General features: G+C 34.0%; 3 protein-coding genes across 6 annotated transcripts; all 3 read left to right on the top strand.

Annotated features, from left to right (window-relative positions):
- The first annotated feature begins 2856 nt into the window (after positions 1-2856).
- LOC130828829 (uncharacterized protein At1g01500-like) lies at positions 2857-7805 on the top strand. Of its 3 annotated transcripts, none has more exons than XM_057694852.1 (3): positions 2857-3452; positions 4449-5271; positions 6868-7805. In XM_057694852.1, the coding sequence occupies exons 2-3, from the start codon at positions 4570-4572 to the stop codon at positions 7069-7071; spliced, it is 906 nt and encodes a 301-aa protein (XP_057550835.1). In that variant the 5' UTR covers positions 2857-3452; positions 4449-4569; the 3' UTR covers positions 7072-7805. The 3 variants fall into 3 exon arrangements, with proteins under 3 accessions (XP_057550835.1, XP_057550827.1, XP_057550823.1); XM_057694844.1 differs by having other exon boundaries at positions 3972-5271; XM_057694840.1 differs by lacking the exon at positions 2857-3452 and having other exon boundaries at positions 3913-5271.
- Positions 7806-12090: 4285 nt separating this feature from the next.
- LOC130828808 (BTB/POZ domain-containing protein At3g05675-like) lies at positions 12091-17354 on the top strand. Of its 2 annotated transcripts, XM_057694821.1 has the most exons (3): positions 12091-13333; positions 15007-15336; positions 17216-17354. In XM_057694821.1, the coding sequence occupies exons 1-2, from the start codon at positions 12185-12187 to the stop codon at positions 15304-15306; spliced, it is 1449 nt and encodes a 482-aa protein (XP_057550804.1). In that variant the 5' UTR covers positions 12091-12184; the 3' UTR covers positions 15307-15336; positions 17216-17354. The 2 variants fall into 2 exon arrangements, with proteins under 2 accessions (XP_057550804.1, XP_057550798.1); XM_057694815.1 differs by lacking the exon at positions 17216-17354 and having other exon boundaries at positions 15007-16893.
- Positions 17355-18618: 1264 nt separating this feature from the next.
- Positions 18619-19595, top strand: LOC130822575 (uncharacterized). The gene is made up of 2 exons (XM_057687672.1): positions 18619-18785; positions 18887-19595. Exons 1-2 carry the CDS (start codon positions 18619-18621, stop codon positions 19593-19595), a joined length of 876 nt encoding a protein of 291 aa, XP_057543655.1.
- Positions 19596-25706: the final 6111 nt, after the last annotated feature.

The following is a 25706-nucleotide window of genomic DNA, read 5'->3' as shown; positions in this document are numbered from 1 at the left end:
CCTGCTCGCAGTTACTAACTGCAAACACCATTGAGCATAATGGGCCTGTTAGTGACTGCGAATAGGGTCAAAAAAGTCAACAGCAACAGCTTCTTTGCCTTTTAAAAAAATTAAGCACATGTTCGCAGTTACTAATTGCGAACAGAACCAAACCTCAAATTTGAAAATTAGACACTTATTTTTAGAAATAAGTTAACTTTCATCTTATTTTATGCTTTTTAAAAATAATTAATCTTATCTATTTTAATAATTCTATCGATGCATGGTAGATAATCCCAAAGATTTGAGGGGATAGACTAAAAGAGTTGGGAAAGTAACAGTCACTTCCACTAAAGTACATGTTTTATGTGAGGTTATAAAGTTGTTGCCTTTACCTATCAAACATGTTGTGTTCAAACACTATTGCTATATGATGTGTTTGTTTTGTTGAATGCTTAGATAGAAAAATAAAATTTGCTGATTTTCAGCATATAGGAGCTTATTTTCAGCCACGATTAAATACACAGATCTTGAGGAAAATCTTGTGGAGTTAAAAAACCAAATCTTCTATAAAGCAATCTACTTGTGGTTGTGAAGGCTTTGCCATAAATCTTTTTTGTTAGATATCTTCTCCTCTCTATGTATTTAATAGCGGATCTTCTCGTCAGTTGGCTATGGCCCGACTCTACAACAATAAAAATATTTTATTATCCCTAATGCCGTTGAATGGCTTCTGTTTAGAGTGGGGTTTTATGGGTTGGTATGACCGTTGATTAGCAAGGGTAAAGCGGGCTACCGCCTAGGGCCGTAAATTTTTTTGGGTCTAAAAGATTATTTACAAAATAGATATTAAATTGAATCAAATTTAAATATAAAGTACATCTTTTTGCTATGTAATATATGAGTTATTAGTGATTATCAAAAATAAAAGATAAAATGAGTACTATAACATTATTTGTTACGCCTTAAGTTTATAGAGGTTATTTTCAACTTACGCCTTGGAGTCTAAATATAAACAAGACGGCGACTTTGGGGGTCATATACTCATATATATGTAATCTTACTCTTATAAGTGATAATAAAGAGATTGTGTTTGATTAACCCTTGCTAGTAAACATCATCTATAACTTCATATAATCTAATAAGTTTTTGAAAAATTCTACATGGTAGGATCAAACTTTCATGAAACGTCAGTGATAGCACTTTTATAAGATTTTTTCACATGGTAGCATTAAGTTTATGTACTATCTATTTGCCGTAGTATTTTCTGTTAAATTCTTTTTAATTTCCGTTTAATTCATCATTTTGATGTTTCTACTCTTATTAAATGTTGGTTGTTGTCTTAATAATTTGCCTTAAACCATTTTTATACTCTCAAATGTTATAACAATTTTTTTTTCATAATGTTTGATTCACCTTTTGTCATTTTGAATGAAAACAAATTTATTACAACATTTGAGAGCGTTGATGAACTAAACGGTGAGAACATAAAAATGGTTTAAGGCAATCTATAAAGACAACAACCAACACTTAATAAGGATGGAAACGTCAAAATGATAAGAATTTAACGGAAAATACTACGGTAGTTAGATAGTGCATAAACTGGATGTTATTATGTGGAAAAATCTTACAAAAGTATTATCACTGGCGTTTCATGAAAGTTCAATGCTACTATGTGGAATTTTCCTAAGTTATTTACTATATAGTCCATCATTATTCAAAATTAGATAACTATAAATTTTAAGTCCTATCAAAATAAATATAAAAATTAATGTTTGAAATTTTAAATTGATCCTCTTAAAATTGTAATATCGTTAAACTCCATAAAAAGTGTTCATAATTCGTATATCTTTCTATTTTCTTATTTTTATAATTATTAATTTTTTTTGGATAAGGTATAGTTGTTGTATTTGATAGACTTTTTCTTATTAGGAAGCCTTGATTGTCATTTTCGGAGTGGTTAACATCAATGAGTCATTTATTTTCATTCCAATTTTAGTTCTATTTTTATCAAACAAAAGAAAAGATATAAATATTAAAAAAGTTTGATTGATAAGTTTGCCGACCTTTTTAATCTGGTGGATGTAATTAGTTACACAATTTTGATGAATTTGTTATAATTTGATATTAAATAGTAATTTTGAATAATGCAAGTTTGCAAGATGAGAATTACAACGTGTTAGTTCTTACAAGAATTTTGAGTCTTGAATATTGGATCCATATAGACCCATCAAAATGATCCGGTGATAAAGTTTTGGGTAGGTCATTTATATTAAGTTAAACTTCGGATTGAATTATTTATTTGGACGATCCAACAGGTTGTCCATCGGGTCAAGTATTTTAATTTTATAAAGTTTTATCATTGAGATTTCCCATAAAATGGTAAATAAATTTTTATAGAAAATATTTTCTAATAAATAAAATCCATGTATCAATTTTAAGGCTTTAAAAAATAAATACAAACTTAAAATACAAAAATTAACAAAAAAATATAATGAGTTTTGATCAAAAAGATGGTGAAGTAGAGCTGATAATTGGTAAAATTGAGAAGAAAGGTCAAAATAATCATGTTCACATTCCAACTTGAACTTGATAAGCGAGAAATTTAAAAACAATCAATCACAACATTACAATATTAAAGTGAACAAGTCAAAGCTTATAGTGCTAAATTACAAGTCATCACCTAAGTTATATATCATATTCGAGTCCATTATAACCTTTAAATGGTCAATTATATTATTTAGTAGTCAATTTTAACCTTAAAGTAATAAATTATAAATGATAAGTTATAACTTTTTAAATTCATCAATTTTAACCTTAAATAAACGTATGAATTATAACCTTAAATTACTTAATTCAATATCGGGTATTTAAAAAAATTAAAATTAAATCGCTTAAACAACTTTTATACAAGTAATTTCACAGTAACACGATCTGTCGCAAAATTTACTAAAACATAATAGTCCATATAAGTGTGATTAGTTGTCTCAAATCATGATATCATAGGACTACTCAATCACCCAACTAGATATCTACCAATATCTTATCATAAACATCAAGACCTAACGAAAATCAAACTTCAAAAAAGAAAAAGAAGTTATCAAAAAAGAGGAAGGGTCAAATGTCAATGGTGTACGCAATCTAGGAGCACAATGCACACACAACTCACATGGACCTGTTCCTATTCATTTCAGACCTAACTGAAATTTGGGGGAAAATTACAACAGTAAATTTCATTCTCTAGGCATTCCCTGATCCCTATCCATTCCTATCTGCTGTTATAAAAACTAATAATAAAGGAATTTTCAGATATTTATTATCTGGATTGATTGATCATAGTCATTCATAAAACCCTAATTCTCAGAACTTTCCAGAAGGGTAGATACAATTTCATCAAAGTTCAATTACCCACGCTAATTAAAGTCAATCAAAGAGGGGATAGAATTCCATAGCCTCAATCCAAGATATTTTTGGTTAGTTTTCTTCTGGGATTGTTATAATTTTTTGCCCATTTTCATCAATTTGTTCAATCCAATAGTTTATTGACACAGAAATATTTGTGCAAATTTGTGAAAAATTTGTTGCTTCATGTAATTATGTTGATCAGATTAATAGATTAATGGGGATTGTTTAATTTAAGCTTGTAATTGTGATCAATAAATCTACTGTGATTTTTGCTTGATTTGTAAATTCTAGGGAAACCCAGTTGAAAAATGTTATGATTTATCATTTCTGAGGTTGGATTTATATCTAATATCCTTTTTCTATTGTGGGTTATAACCCCACATCAAAGATTTGGACTTTTTCTGTATATTTCTTGATTTTTTAGTATTTTCTTATATTTTTGCTGTATTTTCATTTAATCAACAATTAATTTTAAATGGGTGTTTTTTTTTTTTTTTTTTTTTGTCCTCATGCTTCTATAAAAGCCAACTTGAGAAATTTCTGGTTAATTTTTTTTGAGGTTAATTTTGCTTCTTTTCACTGTATAGGGATTCAACCCCACATCAAAGTTTGCAACCTTTTCTCTCTTCTGGTGTATATCTGCAATAACCCCATGCTTTCTTATCTCTTATTTTCTTTCTGGGTTTAACCTTCCCTTCTATTTTTTCATTTGGGGATTTAATAGAAATCTCAGAAGTTATCAACTTTTAGGAGTGCATTAAATTATTTGATTGTGCTTATTGAGCTGAAGAATTTGGATCTTTTTTTCTTTTTTGGCTGTGTAATTTTGGGAATTTAGAAAGCCTAGTTGTTTTATTTAGTCAAGGGTGAGGTTACATGCATCTGAAATCGGATACGCTGTGGAAATTTGTGGTAGAAAAGGGGATTCTTGTTGAGCTTAAGAGTCTGATTTCTTTATTTCTGGTGTTGTTTGTGGGCTTTTGGGGGCGTTAGTGTGATTCATCGTCAACTATAGTATAGAGTATGAGTTCTAATTGTAGTTTCCTTTGTTGGAATTGCTGCAGCCGACAGGCTTCCTATGTTTTCACAGAGTCCATCATCTCTTTATGGTCTATTTGGAGCCATTTCGTCGAATATCCTTGAAGGATTTGAGCTAGTAATAAGGTTATTAGTACTTCAGAAGTTATGATGGATAGTTCTTATGGGGCTGTTAATGGTAATGGATACTTGGGCAACAACGGACACTTGCCTTCTAGACTTGCCTCGCCCCGTTTATCCTGGCTTGATTTACGTGTTTTCTATGTGAGGATTAGTAAGTGTGAGATTGATGATTCAACCCCGGAGCACCTTACGTTGAACCATATCCCGTTGGATCCAAACACCCTACTTGAAGTAAACGGGGTAAGAGCTAGTATATATTCTGATGGGGTATCGACCCTTCTTCGAAGGGATCGACTTGACAAGAAATCCGAAGAGGCTACTTTTGTGAGTACGGATAGTATTAGAATAACGGGTAGTGTGAAATTTGAGGTGTTTGATAGGGGTGTTCTTGTGCTTTCTGGGTCTTTAAATAAGTGTGATAGCAACGGTTTTATTGATGGTGATGATTCTGATCATGCTTCTCGGATATGGAGCATAAATTGTGAGACAGATGCTACCATGGGAACCGGCTTTTTAAAGGGAAAACAGTTGATTGGGTCTGATTTAGTTTCACCTTGCATTGAAGTATATGTTGCCGGATCTTTCTTGGGCAGTCCTACTATATTAACGAAGAGTTTGAATCTTAATTCTCGGAGGAAGCATATGAGGATGGCAATGCTTAATTCAATACCCGAACATGACACAACTGAAGGCGAGAAAGAGTCTCCCAATCAGCTTCCTGTGCAGGTATTATTACATATGGAGTAAATTGGGTTGCTTGATTAGTACATGAACATTTTTTCTTAAGTTATATGCTTTTCCATCGCTTTTTTGTTGCTTGACGTAGTTTATTCTTGTATAGTTTTGCTGAAATCACATCATCTACATGTTATATTTGATTGTTCTCTTTCGGGAGAATAAAAATTTATTTGGACGACTAATGGAACTGATATATTGGTTTATATACCCAATTCCAATCTTTTTGGATTAAGGCTTTGAGGTTGTTGTGGGGTCGAGTGTAGAGGTTATGGGTGAACGCTAAACGTGGATTAGAAAATTGCGATGTAGAAGGAAAAGGATTAGATATGTGTTGCATTTGTGAGATAGAAAAGAGTTACTATTATGGGTAAAAAGTACGAAAATCCTTCTCGTCGTGGATAATCTTAACAGTGACGAGTGAAAATTTTAACAGACAAATGCAGTACTTCTTCCATCCCTTCGAGATTTCCTTTAAACAAAATAATGTGAGAACAGATGTTGTCAATAGGGCAAACTTCAAAAGACAGTAGGCGAGACGATAATGCTTATGGAGTACTCTTGTAAGAGCATGCTTACTGTCTGTCGGAAAAAATAAATAAAAAAATTCTTATCCATAAGATGTCAGTGTGGTACTTTGGTATGGGCCTTCTGGCACATGCCGTGATCTGGGATATACCTCTTTGTTCTTAATGACACTGGGGTATATTTATTGCATTACTATGATGTACACAGTACAATGGATACTAGGAAATAGATCTTTTTTGTGGATGATTGATTGGTTTTAATGGCGAACCGTTTTACTTTTGTTATCTTAGTGGATTGGAGGAATGTAGACTTCATAACTTTCCCGTCATTTTGCACGTTCTGCGGTTGATTTGGATAATACTGTTCTCGTTAACGAGGGTTAAGATGAATATATGTGTCTGTACATGCTGCTAAATGGTCATTAGTGATGGAATGTTGGTGCCCGAGTTTCTATTATTTGCAACCTATTTAGTCGTCTTTGATATTATGTTACATTCATTTTCTTGCCAAGTTCTAGCTTTCCTTGTTTTGCTCCAAGCACGGGGCTCGTAAACTCAAATGAATTGTCTCTCATTTTTGGTTACTTTCCTTTTATTCTATGTTGTGTCTTTATTGAACAATATCAACTTTGGGGGTGTTCGGCAAAATAGTTTATTGGGCAATTTTAGCTTATTTTGATATAAATAGAGGGTAGAATGGTCAAACCATCTAAAGCTAGTGTTTGGTAAATTAGCCGGTTAAAATATCTTATTGTTATGAATTTGCTGTTGTTGATAAAGTTGCGCATAGCAGCAGGTTCAAAAGCAACTAGTCAAATCAATCAATAAAATCGGGTTGTCAAATTAGCCACGGTAATCAGCTACCAACTACCAGTTCTCAACCGTTTGCCAAACACCCCCTTTATATTGTTCCTAAACGACTTTCACCAATTACCTATTTTTGTTCCTTCTCCTAAAACAAAAATCGAAAATAGACCGTAACTTTTATCACAACTTGCTTTTTCTTGACTACCAAAATCTTTAAATCACTCAAGTCATGTAATTGGGATATATTCTACAGGTAGAACATGAAGGGTATAATTATCATCACCCAGGTTCCGAGTATTTCGAAGGTGAAGACGGAGAACTCTCGTTTTTCAATGCAGGAGTAAGGGTAGGTGTTGGAATAGGCCTTAGTATCTGCCTCGGAATTGGAATAGGTGTCGGTTTGCTTGTTAAAACATACCAAGGAACAACCCGCACTTTCAGAAGGAGGTTTTTCTAATCATCGCTTTTTCATCTACCCTCTCGAACTTGCAGCTTATCGAAACAGCTTTTGATGGGGCAGTAAGTATCCGTAAGTCATGACAATCTTTGAGTGAACCGAGCGCATCAGAACGTTCCATTCGGAAGGCATATTCATCCTGCTCGAGTGCTCGAAGCTCATGGTCTTTGTGTCGGAACAATGTATGGACTGGATATGCGCGTTGGCTCGCTTGATCGTGTACACACATAATACAGGAAGTATAGTGTAAGACATGTATGATTTAGGTTCATGTGTCATAGTATACTTCAAGTTCTGTGGAAGTGTTGATATGGAACAATATGGTTATTTCCATAGATGTTTTTTTGTGTTTTTTGATGTATAATTCCTTTTTTGTTCTGTAGAATTACAATATTGACTGATGAATCTTTTTTGTTTTATTTTTAAAAATAATTTTATGAACATACGGTTATTTATTTATTTTGTTCCGTTTAAGAGTATAAAGATTTTTTTTAAGGGTAAAAGTATAAAGATTTTATGAGGAGAAAGAATGAGGATCAGCCAATATATGAGTCACAAAGAAAGTCGGACAATAACTAATATATACTAGAGCGTTATGGGTTGTAAATTGTCTTAATCTAAATGTTCATACTTTTACAAATTGTTGTATAAAGTGATCTCATCATGATAGGCGCACCATGTATTAGGATTCTCTCCAATACTTTTTTACATTTATTCATTTTAAGATTTTGACACCCATTTTAGAATAAAAAATAAAATCTCAAAATTCATTCTATTTTCCTCTATCAAGCAATTCTAAGCATTAGATTGTGTAATGGACCATCTATTACATTTTAAGTGTTGGAGAGGATTTTAACTTGCATACCATATATATATATATATATATATATATATATATATATATATATATATATATATATATATATATATATATATATATATATATATATATATATATATATATATATATATATATATATATATAGTTCAACTAATATAAAACAACAAATATTGTATGAGACTCTCTCAGGATGAGAGGGGCTGATACAAGCAGTTAAAATCATTTATTTAAAAAAAATTAAATAACTTGAGCTTTTGGCAAATAACTGCCGTTATAATAAGAGAAAAAAAATAATAAATTATTTTTTAATTTTTTTAATAAATTAGAAACGGGTCAGCCCATATTTAGTCGTCTTACAGTGAGATGGTCATAATAAAGAATTTGTAAGTATAAAATACTTCCTCTGTTCTAATTTACTTGTAATATTTGTTTTTTCATGCTGTTCAATGCACTATTCAATCTTTAATATCTCTAATTATGTATAATATAAAATTATAAAAATTTGATATTATCTTTGCAATGAAACACATCAAATAAGATCTCACTTAACTATATTTTAACCTATAAATTAAAAACTAATCACAAATCAAGATTGATGAATAAATAATGTTATTTTTACTAATGTTACAACTAACATGAACGGAGAAAGTACAAGAATATAAGCTTATTATTTTAAATATGTGGTATTGAGATGCCATTTCTCATTAGAATAGTCATAAAAGTTATTGTCAAACACATAGAATGACTATTGACTTGATCACTTGAATGCTTCACGTCACATCCAAACATGGAGCTGTTGAATGAAGGCTTATGAGCTGGTCCTTTTAATTTGGGTTACTGGCTCGGCCTTCCATCTAATACAATTTTATTTTTTTTTTAATAATCCTGTTTGGTAGTTGGTACTCTTGTTTTTATGAGTTCGTCCATATTATTTTGAGCTGCTATTTTCATAGTTTTTAAATTCTTATCCTTATTTTATTTAAGAAAAAGTGTCAAAAATACCTAATAAAAAAAAATTTCAAAAAAATACCTAATAATTTTTTTTCCAAAACATACCTAATAAAAAAATTTTATTCAAAAGAGTATCAAATAACGGCTGGGGTTAAGTTTTTTGTTATCTTTTTTGCCCATCTTTAAAAAGTACCTAATAAATTTTTTTTTTTCAAAAGAATACCTAATAAAATTTTTCTTTTTAAAAGAGTACCAAGAATACAACATAATCATCAAATATAAACACAACATCATATATAACTCTTAAAACATCATCTATAAAAAGGTTCACACATCATCCAATACAAACGCAACATAAGAGCATCATCCAACATAAACCTAGAAGTTCACACAACTAAAGTTTCATAATTATCCAATACAAACACAAAATACGACAAATGTTTCAAACATAAAGGAAATTGGATTTTGTCCCTTATAGCATGAAGCATACTATGTGAGTACTTATGCAAAAACCTATGCTCCAACATTCCATGGAATGTCTTGTCACAGGCATTGGCCAACTTCTTAATTAGATAAGCCTCTTCCTCCACCTTTTAGAAATATGCCAGGAAGACCCACAAAAAACAAGTGAAAGCCCAAGTTTGATGAGGGTAGAGATAGAAAGAAGAAGAAGAAGAATTTTGTTGAAAGGGACTTCAAGCAAAACAAGTGTGGGAATTATGGAGAGCTTGGTCATTACAAGAAGAATTGCAAGAACCCAACCAAATCAAATGAGGCATCCACTAGTGCAACACCACTTGAAAGAAGAAGATCAAAAAAGCATTCTAGTATAACTCCACCAACTACATCATTCCCCCTACAGCAATTCAAACCACAACTAGAGCCCTTGAATCAGCTCACCCAGCAACTACCACAGCCATTCCAACCCCAACTAATAGTGTTGCCACTTCATTCACTGCCAATTTTAGTCAACGAAAGGTTAAATATGTTGCAAGGAGGAAGAAGCCGAATAATTCTACACCAACACAAGGGAGTCAACAACAATCAAGCTATGTTAATGATGTAGTAGACCAAAGTAGTCAAGTTTGAAACATTTGTCATATTTTGTGTTTGTATTGAATAATTATGAAACTTTAGTTGTGTGAACCTCTAGGTTTATGTTGGATGATGCTCTTATGTTGTGTTTATATTGGACGATGTGTGAACTTTTTTATAGATGATGTTCTAAGAGTTATATATGATGTTGTGTTTGTATTTGATGTTTATGTTGTGTTCTTGGTACTCTTTTAAAAAGAAAAATTTTATTAGGTATTCTTTTGAAAAGAAAAATTTTATTAGGTACTTTTTAAAGATGGGCAAAAAAGATAACGGAAAACTTAACCCCAGCCGTTACTTGGTACTCTTTTGAAAAAAAAAATTTTTATTAGGTATGTTTTGAAAAAAAAAATTTTATTAGGTACTTTTTTAAAAAAAAAATTTTATTGAGTACTTTTTGATACATTTTCCTTTTGTTTACTTGTTATCCCTTTTAATCGTCCACACAATTATAGTATCCTCTTACTTCCGTAATCATTTTACCATTTCCTGAGGACCGAGGGATTAGTAAACTTTCACATTTGATACATTTTATATTTCGATTTAATGTGATCCAATGCATTCGTCCTCATTGCTTCTATAAACGAAATGTCTAGGGTATAATATAGTCTATATTCAGCTATTACTTGTAATCTGTTTTTGAATTTTGATATATAAGTTATAATATAGTCAAATAAGTTATAATTGTGTCAATATAAATTATATTAATATCAAACCCTTTACACTTCATTAAATAGCGGGAAAAAGTAATTTAAAACATCAGCTGGTTTTCTAAGAGATCGTCTCTCTTTGAAAGGTTCCTCAAGAGGCCCAAACCCAATACAAAATATATAGAAAAAACTGCTTAAAATGCTTCCTTAACTAACTGCCCTGATTTTTCTAAATTTGTTTTGCCCTTTCTTCACGATTTGCTTTGCATTTTTCTCCTTTCAACTTTCTAACCCTTGAGAAATATTACTATCAAATATCGTGATTTTTGTAGTATATAGCATTCAGGTTGATGGTTGCTTCAAGTATAAAAACCTCAATTGATTTGGGGAAAATAAATAAATACTACTTAAGAAATTACAAAATCTTAACATGAATTGCAAAATCAAGAGTTAGAAAAACATAAAATTTTAAATAAATATTGATGCAGTTTCAATAATCAATGTTCATATAGTGGAATTTGAAGAACAAAATAGCATTGAACATGATCATGAGAATACATTTAATATCTTTAATGCCTACTTATATTATACTTAATGCCTATTTACAATATTCTTAATATAATGCCTATTAACAAAAACTTTAATGTCAATTATATCGTCCTTAATACCTACTTACATCATCCATAATACCTATTTATAATATCTTTAATTTCTACTTGCAGTATCCATAATGCGGCCTATTTACGATATCCTTGATGCCTACTGCTGTATCCTTAATACCTATTTAAAATATCCTTAATGCATACTTGTTAAGTATGCTTAAACACAACTTAACATTGACTAAATCCCTACGCAGAAGATGATTGAAAAACAACAAAGTGGTTTTCTAAGTTCTTAAATATTGATGATAAAGTTTCATCATCCTCTATCACACTTGCCTTTTTTCTTAGACATTTTCATAACTTTAACCAAAAGAAAATCACAAATTATTCGCAAGAAAAAAATAGAAAAATAATTCAACAAGGAATTATTGAGAAGAAAGCCTGAGAAGGAAGAGTATAGGAAGATGAAAGGTGAAGAATTTATGAAGCTAAAAAAAGTTGATATAAATGAGAATAATTTTTTCAATTCACAATTTCTATTTTTTTAAAATCCTAATTTCGTTTTTTTTAAAGTTGATTGTACCGGCCCATAAAATAATATTCTTTCAGAGATCGTCTTTAATAAAAAATTTTATATGAGACAATTGCTTGTTCAGCCCGTCTTGTATGTGACCATCTTACGGTATGATACCCTCAAAACAGATTAAAAAGTTTATTATTTAAGTATTCAACCCAAATATAAGACATACTCTAGAATTTTGCGTTGGTTTTTATAGGAAGAAAAATAAGACATTGCATTGAGAAAGTAATAAATTATATATATTCCACGTGGCAATACTTACCTAAAAAAATCTAGATAATTGCCAAACCTCACCCAAATCAATACTCGCATATAGGTGGTATCCATAAAAACACCCAAATCAACAAGTCTAGAAGTAAAAATCACACCCCATCATCTTCCTAGACTTCACCAAATGATGCATCACAACACCAACAATCCAATTCCAAAGAAACGACAGCGTATTAACAGTTCAACCCGTCTCTCTTCTCTCTCCTCCGCTGCCTCCGATTCATCCGTTCAGTTTCTCTCTCTACCCATTTCCGGCGGTTTCAATGATTCTTCCACCGCCGACGTCCTCCTTCGTCTCTTCCATGATTCTGATTCTCTCTCCTCCATTTCTGAAACTTCTAATTCGTCTTCATCTAAGGATGGTGATATTCAGATCTATCTTCATTCTTCTGCGCTTTGTAAAGCCAAGTATTTCTCCGCTTTGTTATCCGATCGATGGGGCAGAAACAAGGATGATTTCGAGATGAAGATGAAGAAGAAAGTTCATAAGTTAAATCTTGCTCTTTCGCCGAAACCTGGCTCGATTAATGCGCATTTGATGGTTCTTAGGTTAATTTATTGTGATGATTTATCATGTGCGGTTAATTCTGTCGAGTCTGCAATTTTGATGTTGCCTGTTGCAATGAAGTTGATTTTTGATGATTTGGTTAAGCAATGTGTTAGATTTTTGGAAGCTGTTCCATGGAGTGAGGAGGAAGAAGATGAGATTTTGAATTTGGTTCCGTTTTTGTTTGAGGAAGAATCAAAAGAGCTTTTAGCTAGGGTTTCGACTTCGAGAGTTGATTCATGTGAAAAAATGCTTGATAATTTGTTGATTTCAGCGAAGCAGAATCATCCTAATTTGGTGCCGGTGAAAGCTTTTGTAGCGAGATTGTTGAGAGAGTTTTCGTCGAGGGATTCTTCAAGGAGAGTATTGGAAAAGGCTTTTTCGATGAGTTTGAAGGTGGTAAAAGAATCAATGGAGGAGTATTCGAGTCCAGATTTTCGAGGTGATCATAATGAAACCGAGGCGATTCAGAGGTTGAATTTGCACAATGCTCTGACAAACGGAAAGCATTTGTTGTGGCTTGTGGAGAGGATGGTTGAGCTTCGAGTTGCAGAAATGGCGGTTAAGGAGTGGAGCGAGCAGGATTCTTTCGCCGCTGATTTACAGAGAGCATTTCGGGATGATGCTTGGAGGAATATTGTGCCAGGGCTTCCAACGGTTGTTTTGAAATGTACATCGAAGCTTGCGAATGCTGTGGCTTCGGGGAACATTATAGTTGCTAGAGAGGTATACACTTAATTCTTAATATGTGGTTGACCTAAATTGTGTTTTGGAGTTATTATTTGCTGCTTGTCATTGTAGATTAACATTTTAATCTATTTCTGTTGTGCGATGAACTGATTATTAATGTGATTTGAAAGATGAATGTGTAAATTGTGTTCTAATGGTGGTTTGGTCTACATTTCGGGTATGTTTGTTTGAAGCAACAACGTGGTTGATAATGTAGTATGCGTGATTTTAATCATGATTTATTGTTTTCGGCTACTAGGTTTTACAGTTATACTTAAGGGATTGCATCAATGTCTCATTGTTTTATACTTCCGTAGCTGTATCGGTGATCTGATACACTAGTTTCATAGGTTGAACATGTACTGATTTGCTCAAGTAAACTGAATTGCTCCCTTTATTTCCCTTTTGAGTGCTTTATCCAGCATTTTTAATGACTTTTCACTAGTTTTCCCTTTCCTAAAGCTTTTTACTTTGATTCACTTGCATTTCACTTGCAACTTGATTTTCTCCATCTCCAGAATAATTTGCTCATATAGCAGAACTGAAGTTCGACTACCACAATATACCTCATGTGACCACCACTTCCCAGCATGCCACTTTATATCAAAAAGTGCTGTCCCTAGAAACACCACTTTGCCATGTTCCACGTCAACTGTTTGCAAATTGGCACTATAGTTGGTAATTTATCTCCAGTCCAAATATTGATATCAATCTAAAGCTTTTGATCAATGCCGACAATGCTGCTAACATCTTTCATCAATTGAATGAATACTTGCCAAATAATATTGTAAAATTGAAAAGCCTCATGATATGATTGTGATGGTCAAAGTCCAACCCTAGGAATGCAAAACCAAGATTTTGTGGAGGATTGATCTGCATAACCAATGGCCAACTTGTGATGGTCACACTTGACAGTGGAGCCATCAAGATGACCAATGGAGAATGTCTATTTTTGGTGAATTTGATTGTAGAATACTGGAGGTTATGGCTAACACTGCAGACTTCCTTGTTTGGTTGATGATGAATATGAGGGAAGGGGATAAGTGATGGTGAATGTCTCATTTACTAGCGAAGAAGAGTGATGGTCTGGTAAAACCAATGACCTTGACGGTTTGCAGAGAAAGAGAGAGGCTTCGGGGAATAGAAAAACCAAACCAAAGGTTTTTAGTTCGCCTTTTTCTATCTCTCCTCTTATTTTCCTTTTGTTGCGCAAACCAAACAGGCCCTCAACTTGTGTTGATAGGGAATATCATAAGCTGCAATTTCATGTAGTTATGAGCAATTACCATGGTAATCAACTCGATCTAGAATATAAGAGTTATGTGCAGTATTATTCTATGCTAGTTCTCTGCTTATTAATGAGGGGTTGCCTATGGAATTTATCTGGCGATCCCATCTGTAAGAGTGCAATGAATCTACTTGTGATACACTTACACTTATGCATCTGTTCAGCAAGTCATATTTTTAAATGCATGAATTCAGCCTAGTCATATAGGGCCATATGCTTCTATGCTCTCTGTTTTGTAGTTTATGCAAGTATTTGTACTGTTTTTGAATTTGAGATGTGGGGTAATGCACTCATATTCTCCCCATTTTTATTCTATTGATACTTTACACTAGAGTATCTCTTTTGCAATGCTTGACCTTATTTTCTTTTTATGTGTTTTTAGGTTAGAATGAAACTCGTGAAAGATTGGCTTCCAGTGCTTATTGTATGCAAAGACAATGCGTCTCCTGTGCTTCCCTGCCATAAGCCTGCTCTCCATAGTGCTACATCACTATATCTCGAGCTGGAAGAAACCTTTTTGAGGATAATCTCGACTTTACCCATGGATGATGCACAAGAGCTACTGCAACAATGCTTAAGTTTCTCAGCCCGAGGTTCAGAAGATTGCCCCCATCTAATTACTGCCTTCAACACCTGGTTCCGGCGTGCAACTCGGCGAAATCCAGCTACAAATATCTCTTAAGAGTGCTTCGCTTATGCACCTCTTCTGTTGGTATGACTGTCTAAACTTCCTGTTTTCCTTGTCTTGTAATGTATTAAATCCTGTTGGAGAATAAGTTGAGTTTGGCATGAGATTTTCCACTTTTGTATATACCATGTAAATTGAACCTTTTTAATGAGAATACTTGTTCAGTATTTTAACATCGGATTGTATAAATGTTGCTTTTCATTGTTGATGTGAAGCCTTGTGGAGTGTTGGGACTTGAGACTAATGGCCCCTGTCCAAGTATTTTATACAATTTTTTATACTCAACTTTTGATTTTGGGGGACAGATAATCATCTACATGCAAGAGAGGGAAGGAGAAACGATCTTGTTGTAGAGTGGAATGGAAAACTTTCAACTACTAATTCAATCCATATTTTTTTATAATTAAAATTTAAGAATAAAATATCAACTTTTACTATTTTCACCAAGGAGCGCTCTGGGGTGAAGCTAGGCTAGCTTCTTTCATTTTTGCTTAAGTAAGAGAGGGAAGAAAGGACTAGGAATGGGCTGAGGAGTGACAGCGAGAATCGGACCAAGACCTTTACTCGAAAAAAGTAATACATGTTCCAATTAAGAATGAACATAAATCTAAGTTTTGTGTTGATCAATAGAATACTAAACTTAACAATGGTGATTTTTTTTTTGCAAAATAACAATGGTGATTTTTTTTTTTTTGCAAAATAACAATGGTGAATTGAAATGTTGCATTATAAGTTTCTTGTACCCCATTTTATGCATTAAGTACTTCCATTATTTGTGGTAGTGTAACTAAGAAAGTTTATCGTACGATGGTACCAATTAGCAAGGAGTCAAATGGTACTACTGATGCATTGCATGTTAGCCTGTTAGGTGGAGTATATTATGAATCTTGATATTACTTTGTTTGTCACAAGATTATTCTTGTGAGAGAACATCTTTAATTGGCCGACCTATTTTATATTGTTGTAAAATATTGTAAGTAGGTATTAAGAACGATGTAAGTAGACATTTAAGATATTAAAAGTAGGTATTAAGAATACAGTAAGTATTAAGGATAATGTAAGTATTACATTATGAATACAGCAGTTAATTTTTAATGGGTTGGGCTTGAGATATTCAAGAGACTAGCTGGTTGTTTGTTTTTGAAGTGTACAAGACAAGCAGTCAAGCTAAGACCCAAAACCATTGTTAGTATTTGTAGCTAGCAGTGTAGCTTTTGTTCGGAAGAATCCTCCCCCCTCACTGGTCACTACTCACTACCAAACTGTTGGTTTTGCCATGACATAAGATTTTGGTAATTTCGTTGTTTTTTAATGGATCCAAACTAACAACATATGGCGTGCAAATGCTTAGGATAGTTATACTACTTGCCTTTTTGCTATTACTCCCTTCGTTCTTTAATGATGTTTTCATTTGTCATTTTGAATGTTGTTTCTATTTTTGAACAACATATAATTTATTAATGAATAAATTAAGTAATGTGAAGTATTAAATAACCTTGTTTTTTCATGATGGATCTTTTTATTTATATACAAATTTTGGACAAAAATAATCTTGTTCATCCTCATTTTAATATTTAACAGTGCTTATGGTCTTCATATACCTTCCACAAATTTTATTTTAACATTTTTATATTTCTTATGATTTTCACATATTTTCCGCTTTTATAAAAATAATTTTTTATTAGTTGTCTCTATACAACTTTTGTCTAATATTTTTTAATGTTTATGGTCTTTACATTTCTTCTGTAAAATTTATTATTCAATAAAATCATATATCCACTATCTAAAAGAGAGGATATTTGTTGTTTTGGTCTGTTTCGTTTATTTTGCATCATTATTAGTTTTTAACCATAAACCATTACTTTTTTCTAATGTCCTCCATACATTTTAACCCTTACCGTAGGGTTAGGGTTTGGCTCGACATTACCAAGCCTTTGAAGAGATATCAAATGATACGGTTGAAAATGGGAAACACTGTGAGGGTGAGTCTGAAATATGAACGGCTTCCTCATTTCTGCTCCTTGTGTGGTTTACTTTCACACACGGAAAAGGATTGCTCGCAGGTTCCGGATGAAGATAAAGATCTGGGCTACGGATGGGGGATGAATATTAGCGCGTCTCCCCACAAGGGTTTGAGTAAACTTACGGAGGAAGTTAATGCTTTGAAACTGAAGAAGAATTTGTTTGTTCCAAAACCTAAATTGTTTGATCCGAAACTGGCAATTAGTATGGCTGAAAAGAATGCAACCCATAACACACTGGAGGAGGATTACGTGATCAGGCAGAGTAGGTTGTCTCCAAGGGTAGCTACTATGGACCCGGTCATAAAGAATGCTGCCATGGAGAAAATGCTAAATAAGGAGGTATCTGATGGTTTTTCTGACTTTGATGATGATAATAGTGAGGTGGTTACTGGCGCAAATTCCCAAAATCAGACAATATTAAATGATGATGTGCATGTCCTGGTGGAACCCACGCATGACCCATTAACCTACCCCACCTTTCAAATAGGGTATGTTAATCCCCCACTAAAAAAGACCTATCAAGACCAAAAAAAGTGAATGGTAGAGCTGTAAAAATTTTACCTAAAACTGACAAAACAGGGTCATCAATAACCCTTATGATTGATGCTATGGGTAAATGAAAGTCATGGGATACTGATGTGGAAATGGAGGATTCTGAATGGGTACTGAAGAGATCTTGCATGGGAATTGACAATAGCTTTCCTTTATCTGACTCAGTATCGGAGGTTGGGGAAAACCAACCCCGTGAATGACAATGAAAATCTTCAGTTAGAACTATAAAGGTCTTAATAATCACTTGACAGTTCAAGCTCTCCATAGCTGGTGGTGGAGAGAGGCTGAGTATGGTTTTTGTGGTTGAGACTATGATGGAAAATCGTAAGCTTAAAGGTATTTGAAGAAAATGTGGGTTTAGTGAAGGGTTTTGTGTCAGCAGTGAGGGTCACTCGGGGGGCTTAAGCTTGTGGTGGCATGATATAATTGCTAAGCTTATATCCTACTCACCACATCACATATTGATGGAGATTCGAGATGATTGTGGGGCGGGCTCAGTTTGGTATGCGTGTGGGATCTATGGCTGGGCTGACAGGACGAACAAAAGCAAGACGTGGGAGTTGATTGAGAAGATCCGTACGGATACAAGGGGTCCCTTGATTATGTTTGGCGACTTTAATGGAATTCTCTCCCATCAAGAGAAAGAAGGGGGAAATCAAAGGCCTGAAAGGGAGATAGCTGCGTTTAGACATTGCATTGACTCATGCGGTTTGAGTGACTTGGGATATAGATGAAGTATATTCACATGGAGCAGGGGGCTTTAGCCTATGCTGAGTGGCTTGATTTATTTCAATACTTTGATGTCCGACACTTCCCTATATATTGCTCTGATCATGCGCCGATACTGTTGCGTACCACCAAGCCACAAGCAGATGGGTGTGATGCTAAGTTGTTTCGGTTTGAATCCTTGTGGTTATCAAATGATGATTCAAGAGGGTTGTCTTTTAAGCTTGGCAGGAATCGTTGGGAGCTGATATAACTTTTCGTATTGGTAATAGTACCTCTAAACTGACCTCTTGGGCCGAGTCTACTTTTGGTGCTCTGAAAGCTAGGATAAAAGAATCAGAAAGGAAGCTGAGGGCGACACAACGATGCCCTCTAGATCTGAATATGAGGAACAATTACAGAGTGCTTTCAAATGAGCTGGATGAGCTACATAGGATGGAGGAATCTTACTGGTATATGAGATCGAGGGCAAATGAATTTATAGATGGTGATAAAAATTCTAAGCACTTCCACCACAAAGCTTGCTCAAGAAGATGTCGAAATTTGATCAAGGGTTTAAACGATGAGAATGGGTGCTGGAAAACTAGTAAGTCGGACATTGAACGGCTTATCACTGCGTACTATGAGAGCTTATTCTCCACTAGCTCCCCCTCGGGTTTTGATAATGCAGTGGATGGTTTGGGAGCAATTGTGACCGCTGATATGAATGACTTCCTGGATACGGAACCTACGACGGAGGAAATTCGTTCAGCTACCTTCCAAATGCACCGTACAAAGGCCCCAGGTATCGATGGCTTTCATGCTCTTTTTTATCAAAATTTTGGGATATTGTTGGTGATGATGTGGTTTGTCTTGTTAAACGATGGTGGCGAGGTTTATTCGATAGGAAGTGTATTAATCAAACATGTGTCTCCCTCTTCCCGAAGTGCAAGGAACCAAAATCACTTAAAGATTTTAGACTTATTAGTTGCTGCAATGTGATCTACAAAATCATTTCAAAAACGCTAGCTAATAGGCTAAAACCCCTTTTGGATCGTATTATAACCGTTAATTAGAGTGCTTTCATTGCGGGGCGTCTTATTACTGATATTGCTCTGTTGGCCTTTGAAACTTTCCACGCTATGAAACGATCATCTAAAGGGAAAAATAATGCTTTTGCACTAGAATTGGATATGAGTAAAGCATATGGCAGGATTGAATGGACTTTTCTTGAAAGGGTTATGTTGAAACTGGGGTTTAGAGATAGTTAGGTTCATAGAATTATAAGCTGCATCACTAGTGTCTCCTTCTCTTTTAAGATTAATGGTATCTTATGTGGTAATGTTCTTCCTTCCCGAGGTCTGAGACAAGGGGATCCCATTTCTCCGTATCTGTTCATTTTGTGTGCGGATACCTTTTTCGTGTCTTATCTTAGGGTATGTCTAGGGGTTTGATCCATGGGGTTAAGGTGTGTCGAGGTGCACCTCCTTTATCTCACTTGTTTTTTACGAACGTATTCTCTTTGCAAGAGCTACTGTTTAAGAATGCTCGGAGGTAGCTAACATCATTAGCACGTATGAGCGAGCATCGGGCAAAAGAGTTAATTTTGACAAGACAAAAATCTCTTTCAGCAATGGTGTACCACAGTCTATGAGACATGTGATTAAAGAGCGGTTGGGGTTCTAGGAGGTTGATAGACTTTCAAAGTACTTGGGGCTGCCAACAATTATAGGGACATTAGAGACATCTATCTTCACATGCCTAAAAGATAGAGTTTGGAAGAAAATTCAAGGGTGGAAAGAGCGTTTGTTGTCCAGAGCTGGCAAGGAGGTGTTAATTAAATCAGTGATTCAAGCTATCTCCACTTACATGATGAGTATCTTTCGTATACCAGACAACATCTTAGATGATATTCATTCCATGATGGCTCGCTTTTGGTGGGGCTCTTCTGGTGACAATATGCATTGACACAGTTGGGCGAATTTATGTTCTTTTAAGAAGCATGGGGGTATGGGCTTTCGTGACCTTAAGTGTTTCAATCAAGCGCTCCTGGCCAAGCAAATTTGGAGATTGGTTGAAAAACCCGATTTTGCTTATTGAACTCAGTTCTCAAAGCTAGATGTTATAAGCATGACTCCATACTGGATGTTAGAAAGGGTTTTGATCCAAGTTTTTCTTGGAGAAGTATGTGGGGTGCCAAGACGCTCCTGCTTGAAGGTTTGGGTTGGAGAATTGGTGATGGTTCTACTGTTTGGGTGAAGAAAGATAGATGGCTGCTTCGTGATGGGACCTTTATAGCTCCTGTTTTGAGGAATGAGCAAGAAATGGACTATCATGTGTGTGAGTTCATCGACCAAAGATCACTTCTAGCTTACTTTGAGTAGGGCACTGTTGATACTATCCTTTCCCTCCCTCTTGGTCAAGGTACAAATGAAGATATTGTTTTATGGGGGCACAATAGAAATGGTTGCTATTCGATGAAATCAGGGTATTGACTAGGTATGATGGGACCGTAGGCTCTACTGCTATGGTAAAGGACCAATTATGGTCCAAAGGCTGGAATCTTCAAGGTCCTCCAAAATTATGTCACTTTATTTGGAGGGCTTGCAAAGATTCTCTTCATGTTTATGAGGTGATGTTTCGAAGACACATTCGTGAGTCTAACCTATGCTCTCGTTGTAATGAGGCCCTGGAACCCATTTGCCATGCATTTGTTGACTATGTGGATCCCCGAAATTTATGGATGTCTTCTCCTTTTGGTTCATTGATTCACGATGCTCCTCGACAGTCATTCGATGATTTCTTCTTATGACTGTACTCTCACATATCTAATAATGAGTTGTCCCTTCTTTGTTCATCTCTTTGGGCTTGTTGGATTGGTCGTAATAAGTGTGTCATGGAAAATACCAGTTGCGATCTTATGCAGTTATCAGCAGTTATGATCAAGATGGTTGTGGATTACAAAGAATACGCCCAAAAGGTCTTTACTGTTCCACAGCCTAGAGCTCTCTCGTTTGACGCTAGGAAACCTCCTTACCATGGGTGGATCAAGGTGAATTTCAATGCGCACATTGGTGCTGGCTGTAGAAAAGGGTTGGGGATTGTTTGCCGTGATGAACAAGGTTGTGTTCTTCTCACTGGGACTCGTCTTTGCTAGGCAAATTGGAATGTTGAAACCTCGGAGGCTATGGCTGCAAGATATGGGCTGGAAGTTGTTAAAAGGATGGGGTTCGAAAAGGTTCATGTGGAAGGCAATGCTCTGAATGTGATTTCGGCCATCATCAACAGGGAAGCTGGTCGTATTCACCTAGTATATGACTCTTTGATTTCTCTGATTAATACTTTTGATGATGTACAAGCTAGCTTTGTTCGTAGAGGGGGTAACACCGTTGCCCATATGGTAGCTAGATACGAAACTGACTTTAGCCATGAAAAAGTTTATATGCCTCCTTTTCCTGTTTGCCTTCGGTCTTTGGCCGAGCTCAATTTGAGCTAATTTAATATACAGGTTCTTTTAAAAAAAATATTATAACTATAGAAGTAAAGAAAGAGATTTCTAAATCTATTTGGAAGACGGTACCGTGGTGCATGCTATTTGCTGACGACATAGGTCTGGTAGCAGAAACTAGAGAGGAGGTTAGTAATAAATTGGATGAGTGGAGGGAAGCTTTAGAAGGTAAAGGGTTGCGCATTAGTTGTACGAAGACCGAGTATTTGCGCTGTGACTTTAGTAGGACATCACCGGTAGGTGAACTAGAGGTGTCTATTGATGAAGCAGTTGTTAAAAGTACGACCAAGTACAAATATTTGGGATCGATCATTCAAAGGGATAGGAAGATTGACAGAGATGTAAATCATCGTACACATGCGAGTTGGCTCAAGTGGCGAGCATGCACTGCAGTACTATGTGATAGGAAATTCCTAAACAAGTTAATAGTAAAATTCTACCGGGCGGCAATCAGATCTGCTCTGCTATATGGGACCGAATGTTGGCCTGTAAAGAAGATTTTTGAACATAAGATGGAAGTTATAGAAATGCGTATGTTGAGGTGGATGTGTGGGCACACATTGATGGATCGAATTAGGAACCAAGAGTTTAGGGACAAACTAGGGGTAGCCCCTTTTTCTGGAAAAATGCGCGAAAATAGTTTGAGGTGGTTTAGACATGTGTAGAGAAAGACTTTCGACGCCCCTGTGAGGAGGGTAGAAAGCATTATAGTAGAGGGTAAGAGGAGTCGAAGAAGACCCAGATTAACTTGGAATGAGCAAATAAGAGTTGACTTGCATGAGTTAAACCTCTCTGAGAGCCTGATTAAGGATAGAGGTAGTTGGAGGTGCCATATCTATATTTTAGACTACTAATGTTCTCTTAGATTACCTTTTGGTGTTTTTGTCCTCTTGTTTCTCTCGTTTCTTTATTTTGTAGTTGGTTCTACTTATTTATTTTATTTATAGGCATTTAATTTATTTTTCCCGTGTAGTTACGTCTCTTTATCATTCTCGAGCCGGGGGACTCCTTTGACCGCGTTTTCCTTTATGGGTATGAGTTGCTCCGTCTTTTCCTCTCCAAATCCTGTCCATAGATTTTTTAACGAAGTACTCTGAGTAAGATAATAACGACAACTACTTTATGCAGAAATAAAGAAACAAAACTCAAGTACGTAGTTTTCGGGTTACGTAAAGTCCTTGTTAACATGTCAATAATTTAAGCCACGTAAAACATTAAGAGGTGGGACATAATAATAGTCACCGTAATTGGGCCCACTACAGTGTCACAGATATTAGTGACACTTAAACATTCAGTTAAAAAGTGGGACCCGTTTTCATGCCACGTGTAATAGACGGAGTGTTTTTTGACGGAAGCTTTGGTTTGCTTCCCAAATCCCATGCCATTATCTGTGTTAAACTGCTTACATACACGTACACTAAGGTCATTTTCGCATTTATCTGCATCATCAATTTAAGCCTTAAAGGTGATAAATGAAAACTCATATGGAATTACAATTGTACAATTATAGTTTTATGATGTTGAACTTGGAGTAATAGGTATTGTAATTGAATAGATATCTTATACTCTTGACGATTTTACTGGAAATGTCTCATTTACTTTTTAACACTATTCACTTATTATTTTAATTTATATTTTATTATTAATCTATAAACTAAAATATAGTCAAGTGAGAGTTTGTTTGATTCATCTCAACACAAAGATTATTAATATTTACTTTTTATAATATTTCATTATGCATAATAACGAATATTAAGCATTGAATAAGTACATTGAATAGTGTGAAAAAGTAAATGAAATATTGTGGAATAGAGGTAGTATACATTAATTGTATTATAAGAAAAGGTGTTGAAATGCAATACGGATAGGGGCTAAAGACTCAAAACATTATTCTAAAATTATACAAGAACAATGGTAGAAAAACTCTCGATCAAAAACAACTAGTCAATAAACTAGAAATGAAAACGATAGGAAATAAGTGTTATAAGAACAACGGTAGAAAAGACTCTTGATTAATGGATTTAAAGAACTCAAAACAATGGTGAATTACACTAGAAATGAAGGAGAGAAGGTGAAAGTAGCCTATGTATTTAGGTCTTAGGGTTAGAAAAATCAATCTAAATTAAAGTAACATAACTAACTATAGTAGACTGCATGAGGCCAATGATTGGGAATTGGAGTCCAATACTTACAAGTTTATAACTTTTAATAAATTACTTATTATAAAGTCTTTAATTTCGATGTTAAAGTGATTAATTCAGACCTTAAAGTAAATAATTATATATAAAATGTTTAATTAAATTATTAGTTATAAATTTTTAAGGAAATCAATAAAAATTTAAAATTTTTACCTTAAATGATCAATTTTGACATTAAAGTGATTGATTTCTACTTACAAGTTTATAATCTAAATGAATTAATAATTTAAGGTATTCAATTTCGACGTTAAAATTATCAATTCAGACCTCAAGGCGAGCAATTATATATAAAATGATCAATTAATTGATTACTTATAATTTATTAAAGAAATTAATTTGACCTTAAAAGTATCAATTATAACCTTAAATATATTAATTACTGATCGCATATTGGAAGACCCACTCTAGAACCGTCCAAGAGATAGATAGTCCTAGATTTGACTCGTGACTTTTTTTATTTTGAGAAACCTAATAATTCATTTGACTCATGACTCCATCCATAATTAGTTTTAGACTAATTTTAAACCTATTTTATTTTTACTTAGATCAATATTAGACATATTGAATTAAGACCCAATTAAACTAAATAAATTCACATTTAAGATGGTACCATTGTAAAAAAACGATGGCCTCAATTGTAAAATAAATTTAAATTGAGCTACGTAATGCAACTAAAATAATTAAAATATCTAGTTTGTACTTAAAAAACTAACTTTAACTGTTTTAATATTTATACGTCATTATTTATATTAAAATTGACATTTTAAATATTTAAACACTCATTTATTCTTAATTTGATTTATTTGTATGAATTTGTCTCACCCTGAGAAGCTAATTAGAAGAATATGGACTACTCATTTTAAGACTTTGTCATCGAAAAATAATCTCTCACAAAAATACTCTCACGGCCCGTTTGGTACATGGTATTAGAGGGCGGTAATGGTAATAAAATTAAGTAATGAAAATTTTGGTTGTTTGGATACCTTCAATGGTAATGGATGGTAATAAAATAAGGTAATGAAATTACAAAAAGGGCCATTTTCATTACCATCAAACAACATGGTATTAGGCGGTAATGGTAATGAAGTATTACTGTGGTAATAAAATAAGGTAATGTTGTTTCGAGCTGAAGAAAAAAAATAATGAAGAAAAAAAGGTAATGTATGTAATTATCCAAAAAAATATTATTATTAAAAAAAGAATCATTAGATAGAATAATTTAGATACAATAATGCTTTTAGATACAAATATACAATAATGAAACTAGGAGTCATTACCATTTTTTATTACTAACAACCAAATGCAATCAATGGAATATTATCTTCCATTACCATTCTTTAGTCATGCATACCAAACAAAAGAATCTTCATTACCAATTATCATATCCATTCCTTCATTACTATTTCC

Source organism: Amaranthus tricolor, chromosome 1 (genome assembly GCF_026212465.1).
Source record: "Amaranthus tricolor cultivar Red isolate AtriRed21 chromosome 1, ASM2621246v1, whole genome shotgun sequence".
NCBI classification, from domain to species: Eukaryota; Viridiplantae; Streptophyta; class Magnoliopsida; order Caryophyllales; family Amaranthaceae; genus Amaranthus; species Amaranthus tricolor.
This window is presented reverse-complemented; position numbering and strand designations above follow the sequence as displayed.